Source organism: Gallinula chloropus (genome assembly GCF_964237585.1).
Source record: "Gallinula chloropus genome assembly, chromosome: 2".
In the NCBI taxonomy this organism is placed as follows: domain Eukaryota; kingdom Metazoa; phylum Chordata; class Aves; order Gruiformes; family Rallidae; genus Gallinula; species Gallinula chloropus.
This window is the reverse complement of record NC_140086.1, coordinates 31,286,325-31,305,420: the sequence shown is the minus strand read 5'-3', so window position 1 is coordinate 31,305,420 and position 19,096 is coordinate 31,286,325. Positions and strand designations below refer to the sequence as shown.

Here is a 19,096-nt window from a genome sequence, read left to right as displayed (position 1 = left end):
CTCATATGGGATAAAGGTGCAGCTTGAAAAACTTCAGTGTTATCCTCAAGAAATAAAGTTACAGAAGTCAGGAACTGGCACAGTACATTCTTGGCCAGTTAAATGCCACATATTATTTTAGCAAACATTTCTGCTGGCAATTGTTAACCTCAGGCAATAGAAAGACATGTTTGCAGAGGAGGAAAGAGCAACTAGGGAATCTGTTTATTCACTCCCATAAAAGCTTTTCTTAAGAGATATACACTGTTACTATTTCAGAATGAATTATAAACCAAGCACCTTTGCTGTCAGAGTTTAGTTTTATATCTGAAGGTCACACATAACTATTAGTTGGTTTATAAATTATAGGCAACAGTAGGGTAATACTGTTAGTAAAAAAATATGTTTGACTTCTACAATTTTCAGAGAATAAAGGACCTTTACGAGCTCTTCTCCTCAGGGAAATATTTTTAAACTTCAGGAACTGACATATGGTGTAAGAATATGCAGTTCAAAGGAAGAAACAAAACCAGACAGAAAACACAGACTGGCTTATATTTTTATGACTATAAGCAGTGTTCTTCCAGTATGGTAGGGAATTCATCCCAACATGTTCTTCAGTGTGGCACTAGGATTTTGTAATGATTTCCTACAAGTCCTCTGTGATCTTGATGGCCTCTGCCCATTGCTCTTACGAAGATGTGCCTGGTGACACCACACTTGTCAGTGTTTTTCTGTTTCCAGAAACATTTTGTTTCTCCTGTCAGGCCCAGCAGACCATCCTTCTCAAAGAGCCTCTTGTGGGTGGCCATCTGGAAGCATCAACTCAGTGCAAAACAAGCAGGCTGCTGGATTTCTGTTGGCTCACTTCTCTCAGTGCTGGTCCCTGCCCTGAAAGCAGCACTGCAATTTATTCCCGGACTACACAGCATTACAACTCGAAGCGTGGACATGACATTTCGATTTCCAAATTCTGGACCTGTTGACATTTGTGACAAAACTCCAAGCCAGGAAAAAAAAAAAAAAAAAAAGGATGAAGATGCAGAGGAAGAAATCAGCTGAGGATGGGCAGATAATGATCCAAAGTTCCAGAACCAAGTAAGTGCATGGAGACAATCCCGTACCCCAAAATGAAGCACTGAGAGCCCTCCCTTGTGCATCATGCAGTGTTTGAGAAGAAGAATCGTAGAGACCATCAGATTTCAAGGAAAGAAATTATCTAAAGAGCAATGAAAAGCCAGAGCCAAGGCTTGCCCAGACATGCCCAAACTATGGAGAGACTAGATTTCAAAAGCTCTGAAATATGTGCCTTTCTGTAGTCAGAAAACATTGTAGGAAATGAACGAAAACGGGGAAAGCAGAAGCAGCTTCCTGGGATCCAAGAGACCTGGAAGGATCACTGAGAAAAGAGCAACATTGTATTACTATAATTAATATTACAGTCTCTTTCTACCTGTCTTCATAATTAAAGTGTAAAACATGGCTGCATTTTTCCCTTGCCATGTATGGTGCTTAGATATAAATCATCTATGGGCTTGTGACTACACTTCAGTGAAACTAATGACACAGAAGTCTGTAGGCTTGGAATGTGTCAGCCTTTATAATAATAATAAAAAATTAGCCTGGTGAAAGGAATACTAAAATTATTTCTATTATAAAATTATGACTTTTATGCCTCTTCATCGTACTGTGCTTCAGGAATGTGTATCATTACCACTAGGTATAAGAATCATGAATCATTCAGTTTCCTAAGGGTGTCCCTGGAGAACAGTCTCAAATGCAGACAGTTGAGAGCTCCCAGATTACTCGCTGGAGCTGAAGAAACCGATTCAAAGTCTTTCATGGATAAATTACCAGCTTTCCTGAAATGGCATTTATATACTGTGCTTCAGAGGTCAGTTGGAGTTACTCCGGTATAAATTGAGGGTAGTGCCACATACTGGGGTTAACCACTACTTGGGTTTAAAGGCTGATGAAGAAAGGAGGAGGGGGGTGTGTTGGGTTTTTTTTCTTTTTTAGATAAACAGCAAAGTGATGCAGCTATTTGTCTAAGGTACTAACTGTAAAAGCTAGCACTCTCACAGAGCCTTGCAATTACCAGATACCTGTTCTTTTATGTTACTGTCAATCTCACAGACTTCAAAAAATCAAAAATTATTTTGAAAAAGCAGAGATGTTTTTCAATTATTGCAAACAGATGGCTTAAGGAGAAAGATGCAACTTTTACTGCTGACAATAAATATTAAAATGTTAACCAATCTGAGCGTGGAAAGGAGTAAACAAAATTTTCTCTTCATTTAGTCAGGAAATGCAAGTGAAACATTTTATATGAAAATATTATCAAAATACAATAAGAGCAAATATAAACGTTATTTTTGCCATGCTTATTTTGAAGTCAGTAAAAGCCGTCATACCAACAGTGTGGAGAATGGAGCCCTTAGAAAAATCAGTGATCATTCTTTCTTCCCCAGTTCTTTGCTGATGTTATTCCTTCAGTCGTGCCATAGAAGCTGATGGAAATTTTGCTACAGATTTTAACCGGAATACATCAAGCTTTTTCCATTAGAATGAAGAAAGATATCTTGAAATTTTCTAAGTTTTCTGCCTTCTAAATGTAAAATACTCTATTACCTAGTCCTGTATCTGATCCTATGAAATGGGGAAAAATCCTATTTAAATCAGCCATTTATTGGTTACAGTGGAGTCTTCGGAAAGATCTCTCATAGAAATGTATTTTTTCCCCATAACAAAAGGACCACAATAAAAATTTAAAGGAAAATAAACCCATAAATCATTAAAACTGTATTTGCTCTGCTGTGTTTGGTTTTGCTACTTAATTTCTCTTGGCTAAATCTTGGTGAAGAGGATGATTTTTCTCAATGACTGATTTTTAATTTTTTTTTTAAGAGGGCTTCCCATAAACAAAGATAAATTTCTAAAAAGAGGTTACCCATTACAGGACATGCTAGGTATTTAATGCAGTTCCTGTAGGTCAGAAGCATGGGTCTGCATTGAATATGCCATGTCAGGCCTTTAAATGCCATCGCTCCTGGGTTTATTCCCTAACCCTGGCCAAGACCTCGGTACTGTTGAGCAGAACAAGACGTGAGACCACAGCAGCAATTTATCAGGGAGGTTTCTGCCATCTGCTGGAAATTATACAGCTGACACCAACTGCACCAGCACCCAAACACCGCTGTTTCAAGGCCAGGTGTGCAATGACTGTGTCTAACCTGACAGACAAAAACCTCCAAATGACAAACCCCAAAAGACCAAATTCACCTCCGGTAGCATTGCCTCCTGCAACAAGTCTCTTCCACAAAACATTGCCTCTAACTTATCCTTGGCCGTATTGGCTACTCCTTATTTATCTTCATTATTGTCCTTGTCTAGTCTTCTGGAAGACATCAAAAGCTGTCACATCATAGCAGTAGGTTTAACCTAAAACCCAACCCTGCTATTTAAGTCGATGGATCCTGCAGCTCCCCATCAGCTATCTGCCTCCCTCGTGTGAGTCTTAATGGCACACGGACCTGCTGCTACTTGTGCTGCAAATCCCAGAGAAGGCTTTTACATCGATTTTATGTGAAAAGGGTGCTCCTCGCTCCAAGTATATCTATCGTGTTTCAGAGTCAGAGGAGAGTGGGGACAGCTTGGTCCCTCTACCTCCACAGCCAAAAGCGGGGCCGGCCCCGAACGCCTCAGGTTGTTGGAGGCGGCTCGTAGGGCACGGACACAGCAGCACCCCACCGTGACCAGACAGGGCGCGAAGGGCCGCGGGGCACTCATTGCAGCGTCAGTGGCCGCCCCCCCCGCGCCCGCGTAAGACTGACCATGCCTCAGGGGAGGCCGCCGCGGACTACATGTCCCAGACGGGCGCGGGAGTAGGGACAGGGAAGGTGGGAACAATGCGCCCGCCTCCATTTCCCGCCTCTGCGAGAGGGCGGCTGGGAGCTGTAGTCGGGGGTGGAGAGAAGATGGCGTCCAAGATTCATGTAGTGCTGCGGCCGGTGAAGAGTATCAAGGTCCGCTTCTGCCCGTTCGAGTCTAACGTGGAGAGCACGAGGTGAGGGGGCTGCGGGGGCAGCGCCAGCCCCGGTCCCGCGGCGGCCTGGCCGTGCTCTGGCCTTCGGGCCCGCGCCGGGCGGGAAGACCTTGGCCGGGCTCCCCTACCTGTAACCACCCAGTGCCCTTCCAGCGCCCGGGGCGTGCGTTCTGTGCTATGCCCGGCAGGTGTGTGTGGGGGAAGGGCTTCTTGCCTTTCATTTTATTTACGTGGGGCGTGTGAGGGTTACATGTGTCCGCAGGGTGGGCTGTGGCCCAGGCCCCGCCGCAGAGGCCGGGCAGGGTGAGGGGCACAGGCCCGGTCTCCCCTGGCCGTGGCGCTGCTGTCGCTGCAGGGCCTTGGGAGTTGCTGTTATCTCTGTGCTGAGGCGTAGGCCCTTGCAGGTGGGGCAGGGCGTTTAGCTGTACGGGACTGCCCAGGGAGATGCCCCTCTCAGTTGCTGAGCTTGCAGGTGAGGGTCTGTAATCACTGGTCCAAATGCTGGTCATGGTGGGGACAAGGGGGAGTATAGCTGCTGCTCAGTCTTGGTAATTAACTGATGAAGATGCCTAAGTAATTATCTTTCTGGAGTGATGTAAGTTCGGCACCAAACCATTGCAAAATGTCATTTTTTGCAATAGCTTTGCAGACACATCTGCTTTTGAAGTGAACTTAGTAACATAACTTAGAATGTCTTTAAGCTGCCAGAATCTCAAGTAGCTGCCATACGTTTCAGAAATCTTCAAGAGACTGATGATGTTAAATAAATGTTGCCTCAAACCCAAGCAGTAAAGCATTGGCAAGAAACCGATGCATAAAGAAAAATGAAAATTAGTGGGTTTTTTGTCACTGTCTACTTATTTCTTATTGTTGATACTAAACCAGCGGAGAGAAACACAGAAAGTGCATTGTTGAATTTTTTCAAAATTCTTTGGTGTGCTTTTTACATGGTAGCACATAAGGACTAACCATTTGGATTTCTAAGAGTAATTACCTCACAAGAGATACCTGTGTGAAATTGTTAAAATACAAATCAGTTGCAATATCAAGATGTTAAAGTTAGTTTTAGGATTGTGCTTGCTATAATACCTACCTACAACATACTTAATTTATTTTCAAATATATTTTCAGAAAATTTCTTAGATGTATAAACCATAAAAAAATCCAGGCCACCAACAGGAACTGTGAAGTGACTGCTGATGTGAGACACGATGGGTCTGAACCACTTATAGATGTTACGTTTGGTAAGGAGTTAATTTTTAAAATAAAAAGATTGTCTGGGTTTGTGTTGTTACAGTGTTATTGTCTTGTCTATGACTTTTTTCTTTTTACCTTTTTTTTTATTTCTGTGGTTACTATTTTTTTGTTCTGGTCCATAGCCAGATGTTGTGCAGCTGGGATGAAAAAAAGAGGGAGTCCCTAACAGCCTGGTGTCTAGATAAAGCTATATGTACATCTTTGTACTGCAGTTAGATCTGGTGGGTCTTAGATAAAGAACTGACAACTTCAGGGTTGAATCTGCTTTTGTAGTGACATACTTGTGTGACCTTGCAGTCAGGTACAGTTCCAGGGAAGTAAGTGTAGCTCTGGTTTGATGTAAGAATCTGTTTACTTCCTGTAATGTTTTTTTAAATGTTATCTGTCATGGAGGTATCTCAGTCTTGAGAACGGAAGAGGTGAATACCTTTAGTTCCTCATGCAACTGTGTAGCTTACTAAGTAGTTTGAAGGAACTGCTCATATGAGAAGACCATACGTGTGCAGATGGACTTGCAGAATGAGGTTAACTGATGTACAAAAAATTTCTTGGTTTCCTTAGAGGGTTTAGTGAGCAGGCAGGGAATTGATAGTGGAAGTTTCATCGGTTCTGGAAGCAGACCAGATTCTAGGCTGTGAACAGATGGCTCTCTTCTGCTTTTGTCCTTTTCTCTGGCTGCATCTTCTTTCCTGCTGTGCTGTAATGGACAAATATGTCATGCAGCCCATTAAAGTTTTCATTATTATGGGTTCTTGCTACTCCCTTTTCTTTAAACTTCCATATATTCAGCAAAGCAGTAGAAATGTCAAGTGTTGAATTTACTTCATTTTGCTTAGGAAAATCTAGTTATTTCAGTGTTGATATTGCTGGTTTATTCCTTTGCCATGCTTCTGTCATTCCCATCCTTGTCTCTAACTGTGATGTATTAAGACTTAAGCAGCAAAGCTTAATGTTTTTTATAGCATAAACCCAAAAAATGATTTCACTAGACTCTTTGTTTTCCAAGAGCTGATTATTATTCCAAGTAGGAACTTGGCTGCCATGTGTGGTGGTGTTATATGTGTTTGAATATGGCTTTTTTATTTGCCAATTGCAAAAATAATTAATTTAGGTATGATATTTTAATTTCTACTGCCTCCTACCTGTTTTAGAAGAATTTCAGAATTTTAGAAGTGTTAGTGTTCTTTCTCTCCTCTTTTTTATTTTTTAAGTGTTATAACCACCAGATTGTGCAAAACAGTTCCTTGGTTTGGCTAAAGAAATAAGTTAAACGGACCATAGACAACATGCTGCTAAAATGCTGAGCGGTGTGTGGAAATGAAGTCTTCCAGTGCCTTCTGTGCCTTCTGTGCAATGTCTTTGGGGGCATAGTATGAGTCATTCTTGTCAAATATGTGTTCTTACTGTACGTATATATAGACAAATGTTTCTTATTTTTCAGTAGTGCAATACAGAAATGAAGACTGCATCTATGTGGTGTGCAGTTTAATGTATTTGTTTGTTGGTAATGCATAATCAGGCTCCTTGATAAGTGGAACAGGGTATTTGGGTTTCTACATACAAACCAGAACTGCACACCAAAGTGATTGTGACTTAAGACTTAGTGACTTTTAATTATTGTTCCCCTCCACAGCTGATGGAGATCGACTGATAATGAAGGGAGCCAACTTGACCACAGTAGAAATGTTAACGGCCTTGGGGTCCAGATGTCATGCAAAAGAGCTTAAGGAAGAGCAGAAAAGCAAGAAGAGTACCTGAAGAGCAGGAGAACAACTGTGTTTGCATTTACGTGCGTTAAAACCAGCAGGCTGCACAGAAGGCTTTTCTTCTGTGCAACAACATCTGAGAGAGAGATGGCCAAAACACTGACCAGTTTAACATGCAGCAGGAGGAACCATTCAAGTGTTCCCTGCCTTCACCCGAAGGGAAACACAGTGGATCAACAAATCTTCTAATGCTAGTTGGTCATGCCTGACTGCATCCTTCTAAGCCGCTGCCTCTGTCATCTGCATGTTGGACTTAACATCACAAGAATTTGCATGTAAATGTGAATAATGTGCATTAACCATTAAATTAATATTACGGTGAAGACATACCTTTGGATGTTATTTTTCTACAAAATTTCTGTACAGTGGAACGCAGCATATTATCAGAGGGCTTATTTTTGAAAGTTATTTTATATATAAAACTTTGAAAGTATTCATCATTGTTTTAGCTGGGGGACAGCAAGCTGCAAATAGAGAGTAAATTTTTGTAATACAATGTTTATAATACGTCTGTTGCTAAGCCCCTGGTGTTTTCTTCCTCTGTCTCTTTCAAGAAAGTGTGAAAATTGTTAAAGGTAAATTTAGCTCAGCAATTAAACTAACAAGGTAATGGGACTGTGAACATGCAATATAGCTGCTGCACAAAAGTAGCTAAGTTTAGCTCAAAGGGAAGGGTAAGCTTGTTTTTTGATGTTTGGAGAAAAGGGCTATCTTTGAAGTTCAGTTTTGCAATATTGCTGTTGCTCACTTTTGGGAGACTTCATTAAATATTTTATAAAGATCAAAGGGACAGCTTTATTTGGTGTTTATAGCTGTATGTCCAACCCTGTTATTTATTAAAGTACGTGCTTAGGTGCCTCACCTATATTGCGGAGCTCTGTGGGTTTGGGAGGCTTGATCCCTCCTTAGGCCGTGCAGGGGAAGGTATCAAATGCACATGTGTTTTGTGTGCCTCAGTTTTGTTATAGTTCAATGAAAATGTAATTGAAGTTCCAGTTTTGAGAACTGCAGGTTCAGTGTCATCGAGAGGCACAAGTTCCACCCATTGTTAACCTCATTCCTGACCTCTATAAAACTGTAGTACATAGATTTCCAAGCAGAAGATTTAGGGCATAAATATGTAACTAGTTTTACCTTACTTTTGCTGATACTTGTAAACGGACACTGTCCTTTCTGAAAGCAACCTTGTTTTAAAGAGCACTATCAAAGTTTCTTCTTTGCAACTCTTCACCAGGAAGCTGAACTCTGGGTGGTAGCTTACACTGGGGAAGCAGAGCTGTCCTAAAGGTTTTTGATGGTATTTTGTGGTGGCTTCCTCTGTGTGGTTGCAACAAATAGAAGAGTGAGATAAGATGATTTGGGCAGATTGTTCAATGAAATTTAGAACAGTAGATGTGAGTGGCTTAGTCTGGGGTGAATACCTTCTCTGCAGTCTCTTACCTTTTTTAATTAGGCCACCAACTCTTCTGAGTGGTTTCAGAGTGCTGAGCTCCTGAACCTGCTGCTGAGCTTCTAGTAGAGGAGCTAGAACATGTGAAACTTGTTTGAGAGGTCTGTAAATCCTGTTAAGGTAGAAGAGTATCCTAGAAACAGGACAAAATAAAAATAAGGTACTCAAAACACAGTTTTGGGGTTTTTTTTCCTTCCCAGTTTAGAACAACGTTGTAGGAGCATGACTTTACCTGAAGAAGCTTAAGGAGAAAGTGAGAATTGTTCAAATGGAAAAACTTAAGAGTTGTTCATTCCCTGGTTAGTTATATATTCATGTGCTCAAAAAGCCCTCTTATTGTAATATGTCAGTGACTCTTGTGATTTTTTTTCTTACTTTTTTCTTTGGCAGTGTGTAAAATGTTTAAATCTGAAGCGCTCACATCCATCTTAAATAATTAGCCACTTCTAGGTGCTTAAAGACTGAAATGGAGGTTAAGTAATACTAAATTTCTAGTGTCTATATTGGTCCAAGACTGGTGTTTATATATGTGAAGAGAAAAATTAAGAGCCTAGTTCAGGCTTTTTATAGCCTCTGTTGAAGAAAGGAGATACTGAAGTGATGTAAACAAGCAATATGGGTGAGGAGGTACTGTGGTGATTGTTATGCTAATATCTAAAAAAATTGCTCTCCCTGTACTATGTAGATAAAAGCATGAATTTATTTTTCTAGCATGTCAAAGGTAATCGTTCATTAATTTCTTCTCTAAGCATTTAGATAACTTAGCTCTTCATTGCAATGTCAGCTCCTGCTGCTGTCTGATTGACTGAAACAAAGCCGAGCGACCTGCTGCTCTGACATCTTCCTGGCGCGCAGTCTGGGGCTGTGGATGGAGAGGGTATTAAGGTCAGTCATGCAGAACAAAGCAGGGCTGGGTGAGCAATGACTTTGCATGTTGTGATTCTCTAGGCCACTAATCTTGATTACTGTACCCCACCAAATACATGGGTGCTTCCCTAAACATAAAATGTAAAAAGAACTGGAACAGACCCTAAACCCACTAGAATTAACTAAGCATAAACATCATGTCTGTGTAGGGTGTCTGATGGCGGGTGATGACATGAACATGTCTAGATCTCTAATAACTGGAGATCTAAAGTAAATGTTAAGATCATCTTAGGCCTGTGTGTTGTACAAGTCCCTATATTTATTTAGAAGTTCTTGTTTGTATGTAGGGCAAATAGTTCTGAAACAGATGAATGTCCCATTCAGGTAACCCTAGCTGGTCAGGATACTCCCTCCCTAAATCTCTGCAGTGTTGGTTTTAGAAAAAGGTAATGATATCTTTGTTAGACATTTCAACTGGGAGCAGCAGCATTAATTAATTTTTCAACAGGTCCACAGCCTGTTTTAACTACTAGCGGGTCCAAAGAAGAAAATTCAGATGTCTTGATGCCTTTCTTGCAAGGTAAAAAGCAAGTAGAAACATGCTATCAGAGGTAGTTCATGCATGACCGCATATGTGTCTGTGGAGACAGGACAAGGGGCAACGGCCTCAAGCTGGAGCACAGGAAATTCCACACCAATATGTGGAAGAACTTTTACACGGTGAGGGTGACAGAGCCCTGGGACAGGCTGCCCAGAGGGGGTTGTGGAGTCTCCTTCTCTGGAGATATGCAAGACCCAATTGGATGCCTACCTGTGTGATCTGTCCTAAGGAACCTGCTTTGGCAGGGGGGTTGGAATTGATGGTCTCTGGAAGCCACTTCCAACCCTACAATTTTGTGATTCTGTGATGACAATGCAGATTTGGTTCTTCATTATTTGTGGAGATCTCAATCTGGGCAATTTCATGCTACGTATTGTAGGAAAAACTGGATCTAATACAGTGTTGCTGTGCAAACTCCTCGAGTGGAAGAGTCTTTAAATCTCAATAATTTTGAAAATGTTGCAATCATATACTGCCATTTGTGAACGTGCAAAAGGTGTCACTCCTAATTTCAGAAAATTGCCCACAAGTTTTTGCCCTGTTAGATATAAGAGAATGCATTAATTTTGGTTGACTTTGCCTAGTTCTTCACCTCTACTAATTTGAATTTTGAATGACCAAGGAGTTTACATGGTGTAAGAAAAAAAAATCCCTGGATTATTAATACTTAAAAGTTTAATTTAGTTAGAATTTTGCTCCTCAATGTGTCTTCAGCATGAGTACTCTCCCTGTGCTGGTGTATACACCTCTTGCAGGTTAAGAATTGCTGGCTTAGTGCCTGCCTCATGAGCTGCATGTGCAACCAGTTTCCTTAGATGGTTGGCCCTGATTCTCCACTGGACGACTTGGAATCACCTTAATACTGACAGGTCAAATATCAGCAGTGTCTGTCCCATCTGTGCTTCCTTATCCTCCCTCCCTCCTCCTGGTGAAATAGCCTTTTTTCCTTCCTGGTGCTAGTCAATCTCATCCATTCTCACCTTTTCCTCCCGGAAGGCCTGAGTCACTCTTCTGAACTGTTTTTATTGTCTGCCGAGAGCTTACAATAGCTCATCTGAGAAGGTTTGCTCCTGGCAGGCCACTAGTTCTCTTCTTCCCACTCAACCTCTCTCTATATGCTGAGAGGTGTTGGGACAGGGCAGCATGGAAAGTGTGAGGTGTCACTTCTGATCATCTTTTACTTAAGGTGGTTACTCTGCATCAAGCTGGACTTCTTAAGATTTTACAGAACTCAGGCTGTGCCCAGGAATAGATGTTAGAGGTACAAGGGCAAAGCAGTTTCTGATCTGTTTTGATCACATCTCGCCATTTTAAGTTTGGGCGCCTCACTACAAGAAGATCATTCTGTTGCTGGAGTGTGTCCAGAGCTGGTGAAAGGTCTGGAGAGCAAGTCTTAAGAGGAGCAGCTGAGGAAACTGGGGTTGTTTAGCTTGGAGAAGAGGAGGCTCAGGGGAGACCTTATCACTCTCTACAACTACCTGAAAGGAGGTTGAGGCAGGTGTTGGGGTACTTCTCCCAAGTAACTAGCAATAGGACAAGAGGAAATGGCCTCAAGTTATGTCAGGGAGATTTAGATTGAATATTAGGAAAAAATCTTTGCTGCAAGAGTGGTTAGGTGTTGGAACAGGCTGTCCAGGGAGAGACACCATCCCTGGAGGTGTTAAAAAACCAGGTAGATGTGGCACTTTGGAACATGGCTTAATGAGCATGGTGGTGGTGAGTTGACAGTTGGACTTTGTGATCTTAAAGGTCTTTTCCAGCCTTAATGATTCTAAGTTTCAAAGTGGTGCTTAAAAGCAGAGTTACGGCAAGTGTAGACTCTGCTTGACTTAAAGCGGTCTCCTATGGACTGGCAGTGCTGCCAATGGAGGTTGGCATGTCAGAGGAGAGACCTGCATTGTGCCTCACTGTGTGAGGTGAGCTTGGCCTGCTCACATGTGAAAAAAACATTTAAGACTAAATGGCTAGAAAAGTAGCCCAGCAGACCTGTTTGTGAAGGGAATGCCTGCTCAATGGGACCAAATTCTGGGAAAAACAGTGTCTTTCATGGACAGGTTTTCACAACTCAGAGTGACAGTCCCTGCAGAAAGTTCAGAGGGCAGGCAGGAGGCAAAGCAGCAAGTTCCTCTCTTACCCAGGTACTGCTGGTTCTCGGTTTGTTTTGATTCCCCTGCACCCTTTTCCAGCGAGGAGTCAAAGGCCAGCCTTGCTGTAAAAGCAATGTGGTTGGCAGGAAAAGCCAGCAATTTTTTCACCTCAAACGTGGTTCTTGCACAGGTTCACTGAATTGTCTTTTCGTTACATGAGTGGTTCAAATCACTTCCACAAATAAATTATAATTATTCTCATGGAGGTTTTAAAGTCTCTCTCGGAGGGGTTTCTGTGCTGGTTTCACCCTGGCTGGAGGCCAGATGCCCACCAAAGCTGCTCTTATCACTCCCCTTTTCAACTGGACAGGGGAGAAAGTATATATGGAGAGGCTTAGGAGTTAAGGACAGGGAGAAATCATTCTGCAATCAGCGTCACAGCAAAAACAGACTCAACACAGAATAAAGGAAAGAAAACTCTCTAATTTGTCACACTGCACTGCACACACAGTGACACCAGAGTTGGATAATAAGTGCAACCAGATCTTAAAACACCTCCCCCCCACCCCTCCCTTCTTAGCAGGCTAAACTTTAGTCATTACTTCGCTCCCTTCTTTCCCCCACACTGTGGCACAGGGAGGGGCATGGAATGGGGAAATGGGGGTTTTGGTCCATTCCTCACAAGGTTTTCTTGTCCGGAAGGGGCATTCCTCATACCCCCTGCTGCAGTGTGCGGTCTCACCCACGGGACACAGTCCTTCATGAACTTCTCCAATGTGAGTCCTTTCCCACAGGGCCTTGAATCAGCTGATGTTTTCTTTCTGGGGCCTGCAGACAGCTTCCAGCTGCTTCTTGCAGAAGCCACCTCTGCAGCCCCCCCCCACCTTCTCCACCAGAATCCAGCCATGCAAAAATGTGACAGCTTCATAAAACTTATCTTCAAAATCCACTTCTCAGTTGAATTTCAAAGTATTTGGAATAGCAAGGGTAAAAATCGGATGATTAATTCTTTCTTCTCTTTGCATAGCTAGATCAATATCAAGTTAAGCTGCATATACAAGAAAAAGTGCCAGAATCAGTACCAGAAACTGTCCTGTGGCAGAAGCACAGGAAAGAATCAGGGAGATGTGATTTCTTGCCTCCTTATAGCTTTTCTCTGGCTTAGATGTTAGATATGTAAGATCATATCTTAAGAAGGAATCAAAGACATAAACTCAAGTACCATGAAGCTTTTCAAGTCTAGAAAGCAAACTGGAGGTTACCTGCCTGTCCTGCATGGTTGCCTGAGATGCCAGAGGTGAGAATTTTGTTGAAGATCTTCTGAACGCAAGACGTGTAGTCAACATGTTTGGCAAACTTAGTGTGCTGGCAATGGGATAATAGTAAAATAATAAAAACTACTCTTAGCTTCCAAATGTTTTCTTCTTTCCCTAAGTTCCTCTACAGTTCATGAGAGAGGAGGCCAGATCTGGAAGCTAGTACTTGAGCAACACGCCACAGAGCCTTGCTTCTGCCTACATGCAGGTGTGCAGAGGCACGAGCTTTTTGGCGAAAGCTAACTGTCAGCAGTGCCCTGGGGACCTAGTTCACACCTAAGCCCTTGTCGCCCCAGGATGAAGTCCTTTGGGAGCCCTGATCTGGCAGACAGGCTACACACATTCCTGGTACCTTACGGCAGAATTTTGCTCAACACAAAGAACAGCAGCCGCAGTCCCGCTCACTCCAATGCTGATGGGAAAGACATTGGTACCTACATGATTCTGAGAAGACCCTTCCTCTGTGGAGGGCAAATAGCAGGCACTGCCCCCAGATTTCTATAGGTGTGATGCTCTCCCTGGTGAAATCCTGAGAATTAAAAGTAGTGGTACAATCGTTACAACTACAAATTAGGCTTCTTTCCGAAGGCTACCTTCACAGAAGTTGATTAATATTGAGTAATGAAACTTGCTTAGAATATGCAATTAAAACCCTAATATTAAAACTTTATAAACCACTTCCAAAATCTAGTGCACATGTCTGTAACTTATGATTCTAAATTTCATAGACTATTTACTTAATGGTGATAGGAATATTTTTTTACTATTCCAAATGATTCTGCCATTCCTTGTCCTTCCCTTTCCATCTTTACTGTTAGAGACCATGTAGCAAGAACAAAGCTGAAGGGTTTATTGACATTATTTATACAGCTTTGGGGTAATTTTTTGTCCATCTGAGGTTTCTAAAAAGCCACACTGCAGTATCATCTTTCTCAAGGTCTCCTCTGTGAGCAAGTATCCCCTGCTAATATTCGCTTTTGTTTTGTACAGATTAAAGGCCTTTCCAGTAGTAGAATGCAGCTATGGATGACTTGTAGTCATCCTAATCTATTTTTTAACTTTGTAATGACTATGCTGATTATCAAGGTCTGAAGATAGTTACAAATATTTTCATATTAATGTGTGGATGTTTGCTACACAGGGTAGGTAGCTGCTGCTAAAGGAAGAAGGTTTTTCTAAGCTTCCAAAGTTAGACGCAAGCTCGTATACCTGCAGTCACTCTGAGCTGGGCTGGAACTGAGGTCAGGTCATTTTTGCCTGAAATGAGGAAAATGAAGCCTAGAGTCACTCTTTCTGGTCACTGCAGGTTCTGGAGCTTTCTCTTCTGTCACTGAGGCAGGGTACAATGTCACGCCATCGCTGCAGTAAACTGCCCTCCATGTAAGCATTTCCCTTTAAACTTGCTTTGAACGCATTGCTGACAGCGTACAGGACATACGCTGAGGTTGCTGGTATGTTAATTGCATTACAGTAATGCTCTGTGCCATCAGCAAGGGTCAGGGCCCCGGCTGGCTCGGCAGTGGACATGGCCACGCGTGAGCCTGCCTGTCCCCGACAGCCAGCCACCTGGAGCACAGTGGCCAGAGCCACAGGAAAGGCTCCTTGAACCCGTGCTCCTTGGACTAAACCCCGCTGGAGAGTAAGGAGGCTTTGTTTTGACTTGAAACCTGAGATGTATTGCATGAAGCTCACTGATAAATCATAGGCTATGCCTGGCTCTTGGAGCTCAGAGGTAATAAAAAGCTGATACGCTAGAAGATCTTGTGCATATTGACATATGAATGAAAACTTGTAGGTTCATGCATTGCTTCATAATCCCCAGTCTAGTATTGCCCAAGCAAAGAGCTCCAGAGCTGGGGTACAGCTTACCTAGGCCAGCTATGCAACCACAGCACGTGTTTCATCATGTCTGCCTAGTGATGACATGGCTGGGAAGGGAAAACCACACTTGTACAACAAGGAAACAGGAACAAAGCTGTGCTACCTATGCAGTTTTTTCTCACCAATGCCTTGGGGTGAGTAGCTATTATTTATGGACTGCTTTAATATTTTTTCCACAGCTAGGGATAGACTGAAGAGTAAAATTGTGACTGCTACGTCAAATTTTCCTGGCAATTTTTTAAGGCTTTCTTATCTAGAAGCAGCCTACCACTTGAAGAATGTTCTATATATTTATGCAATGTATCTGTATATTGAAGGGAAAGCGAGATCCTCCCTTTTACACAGTAAAGCAAAGTATAGCCCTATCAGATAGGGTTCCTTCCAAGTTAAACATATGGGCAGTTTAATGACTAAAGGTCTAGGGAAGAAGTAGTTACACCTCCCATGCAACCTATCAGCGACACATTGCAGACGAGGAGGTGGTGTTGCTCTGCCCTGCCCAAGCAACAGGTATTATGACTCTGAAAGACAAAATATGGCTTAACTTCATGCAATGGGTAATGCTATGGCCATGTGATGAGAACCCTCAAAGCACTGCTGGCCACAGCAGCTCCCAGCTCTCGCGTCTGATGAAGCATCACTGCACGACGCATGCTTGCCCGAAGGAGTAGAATGAAGGTCCCTGTGCACTCTTTTGCCTTGGTCCTTTTCTTTGTGCTGTAGTATCCTCCCTCCTATGAGACGCAAGGGCTTGACTGCCCCAGGAAAGCATTTTGTCTGGCAGGCCCAAGCTGCTGAAGTGGTGGTTGCTCCTGACTGTGGCTACGTGCTTTCCGTGCAGCTGATTTCCACTGAAGAAAACTGAACTTCTCATTGCAAATTTGATTGTCTTTCCCCTGGACAATGTGCAGTCTAACATGGGCACCAGTACACCTTCAGAGAACTTCAGCTGTCGGTGGTGAAGCAGTCATGTGATTGTATGTGTTTGCTGCTTCTCTCTTAAGAGAAGTGGAGATTACACACATGGAACACGTCTGACCGTGGTGTCAGCCGTAAAACAGGCAGGGATCAGGATTTAAAGAGGGATCCATGTGGCTCAAGCATCTCTGAATATCTGACCATTTTATTTTGGCTCCCAAAGTAGAAGCCATATTTTAGCAATACATATAGTGTACTGTCACAGTGAAAAGTAACATATGGTTTGTAGCCTAGCCCACCTGTACCTTACCCAGAAAGACACATCTCTGGTCCCTCTACTTACTTTATTTGCCATGTGAGATACCACAAATTTCATTGCTGACCCATTTTAAAGGAGTTTTGAGATGAGGCATTAACAGTATCACAGCTGGTAATCTAAATCACAGAATTAATGTGCAAAACATTAGTTCTTTGTAAAAATTCTAAGATGTTTTTTCCCCACTGTATCCTAACAGCCTGAATTTCAGAAGAGAGAAGATTATCTTCTCTTGCTACATTGTATATGAACTTAAGTTCTTAGACCTGAAAGATTTGTGAGGAGTACAAATCAAACCAAACAACTTGTGGGAGGATTCAAAACCCCAGTGACATTCTGCACAGGTATCCAAATTTCCATACACTTCAGATCCAGGAATACTGTCTCGCCACTAGATGGAAATAGTGGATTTTACATCTTCGGCTGCATTATCAGCACACATACCTGAATGCTATTTGCATATCAGCAGCCATCTGCAGGCAGCACTGCAGAAATGTCTATGAGAAATTCTTTGCTAGCGTACATGGAGTAAAGCCAAGTTTTCTATTTCTAGAAATTGTCCTCGTTTTAGAAGACTGAAGACTTCCTAATTCCTGAAGGATGATTCGGTTTGATCCCTAATCTAATCGCTTGCCATTTATCCTTTCTGTAAGCGACCACAAAAGAGCTGCAGGACAGACAGCGTTTTGTTTCCACTACCGTGAATTAGGCAGTAAGCAACAAGAGAATTTAAAACTAACCCCGAAGCCTCTTGTGCAAGACAAAAAAAGAAAGATAAAAGTGGAAGGAAGTTGCAAGCCCTGTGTTTCAGTGTGCCTACTTCATGACACAAAGCAACGTGGCTTGCTGCCTTACGGAGCAGACACTACAGTGGTGTTTGCCTATTAAGAGCAAGCACGTAGTCAGAGAAGCGGAAGGTAGTTAAAGGCAGCTCAGGAGGGAAGGGCAGTTAAACAGGAGGATTTTTTTAATTCCTCTTGAAAAATGAGCTGATAACTTAGTGTGTGACAAATCTGACCTCTTCTAGAAAGTATCAAGCCTTCGAACTGATTCAATTTAGCTCAACTAAGTTGCGTCACTGCAAAGCGTAAAGGGAAGTGTCCTCCGTGCACTAAAGCATTTCGATTCACGACACCTTCTCATGTTGTGAAATGCTGGAACCCCCATGCCCCCACACCCCCCTCCCCCCCGAGACCTCGCTGCCTCCTTCTGTTTTGACACCTCAGTCTCAAACTCCTCCACGGAAACACTAGCAGAGGCATACAGCCACCATGGCTGTGCCATAAAAATACTCCAGACGTTAGGCGTATCTCTGGATTTATACTTTTCTGGTCATGAGGAAGCAGCTCTGGGTTTCACCCAGTCTGGCACAAAGCCAGAAGAGGCAGAGATTGGCATTGGCATCACCCTCGTGGCAGAAACAAGTCTTGGGGATATGCTGGAGCTGAAATTTCTGTTGTGACTTAGAACAAGCAGCTTTCTTGCAGAATACGACAGGGAATCTCTTTGCTCGCCTGACAGAATCTGATTAAAGATTGGCCCAAACCTCAGAGGTCTTGGTAACAGCCTGTATTTTATGCTGTCACTTCTGCACCAGTGTACGGCAATGACAACTGCTGTCCTTTCCTTTTGGAAGCAGGAATTAGGGCATCACAGTTCAATTGGGATTGAAACTAAGGTACCAAATCTACATTTTTTCCAGCACTAAAGCATCAGGTTGCATTTAGGCTTGGGTTTTTCCTGCGTACTTCATTAGTTCTGCATTTTGATTGATCTTGCTGCCTGGTCACTATGTGTATGTAACAGGTCGGCTCCCAGGTTGCAGCACGCTGTGTGTTGCTGTAGTTCAGCAATTTGGGATATACCACCAGGACTTGGGGGGATGATGGGGAGGCCTGCAATCACAGAACCACAGAATTGTAGGGGTTGGAAGAGACCTCAAGAGATCATCGGGTCCAACCCCTCTGCCAAAGCAGGTTCCCTAGGAAACCCCCAGTAAACTGCTTTGGGATGCTGACTCCTCTTTGTTCTGCCATACACTGCCCTGTCCTTGTTTGTTCCTGAGCTATCCACAGAAAGCATGACATGAAATAAACAGATAATTTAGGATTCACTGCCCCAGACGTAAAACTTCCCTGGAGCCAAAATCGTGGAGGCTGGTTTTGGACCCCATGGGTGCTGGAGCACGCCACACTGGACTCTCACTGCGGTAGGTGCTGGGTGGTGTTTGTGTCCGAAGAAGCGCTAAGGCTGCCGGCATCCCTTGGTGGGACGGCTCCGGCAGTGTCCCACCGTGTCTGGGCGCAGTGTACCGGCCCGGGGAGCCGCTGGCCCGGGGTACAGACAGGGGGTCAGCCTGTGTGGTACGTGTGTGTGTGTGATGCGTGTGTGATGCGTGTGTGTGTGCGTGTGCGGGAGGAGGGCGGGCGGCAGCGCGACGTGCCCGCTCTTGCCGCCGCCGCCGCGGGCGGGACTCGCCGGGCGGGGGCTCGGCGGGGAAGGGGCTGGGGCGCGGCGGACGCCCCATTGGCTCTCCCCGGCGGCACATGTCGCCGGCCCCGCTATAAAGACAGCCGCGGCTGATTTGCAGCCCGTCCTTCTGCCTCTGCGCTT

At 43.4% G+C, this 19,096-nt stretch overlaps 1 protein-coding gene across 1 annotated transcript; it reads left to right on the top strand.

Moving 5' to 3' along the window:
• Positions 1-3,931: 3,931 nt before the first annotated feature.
• On the top strand, positions 3,932-7,887 carry MRPL53 (mitochondrial ribosomal protein L53). Its single transcript, XM_084280110.1, has 3 exons — positions 3,932-4,045; positions 5,156-5,268; positions 6,915-7,887. Exons 1-3 carry the CDS (start codon positions 3,957-3,959, stop codon positions 7,037-7,039), a joined length of 327 nt encoding a protein of 108 aa, XP_084136236.1. The 5' UTR covers positions 3,932-3,956; the 3' UTR covers positions 7,040-7,887.
• Positions 7,888-19,096: the final 11,209 nt, after the last annotated feature.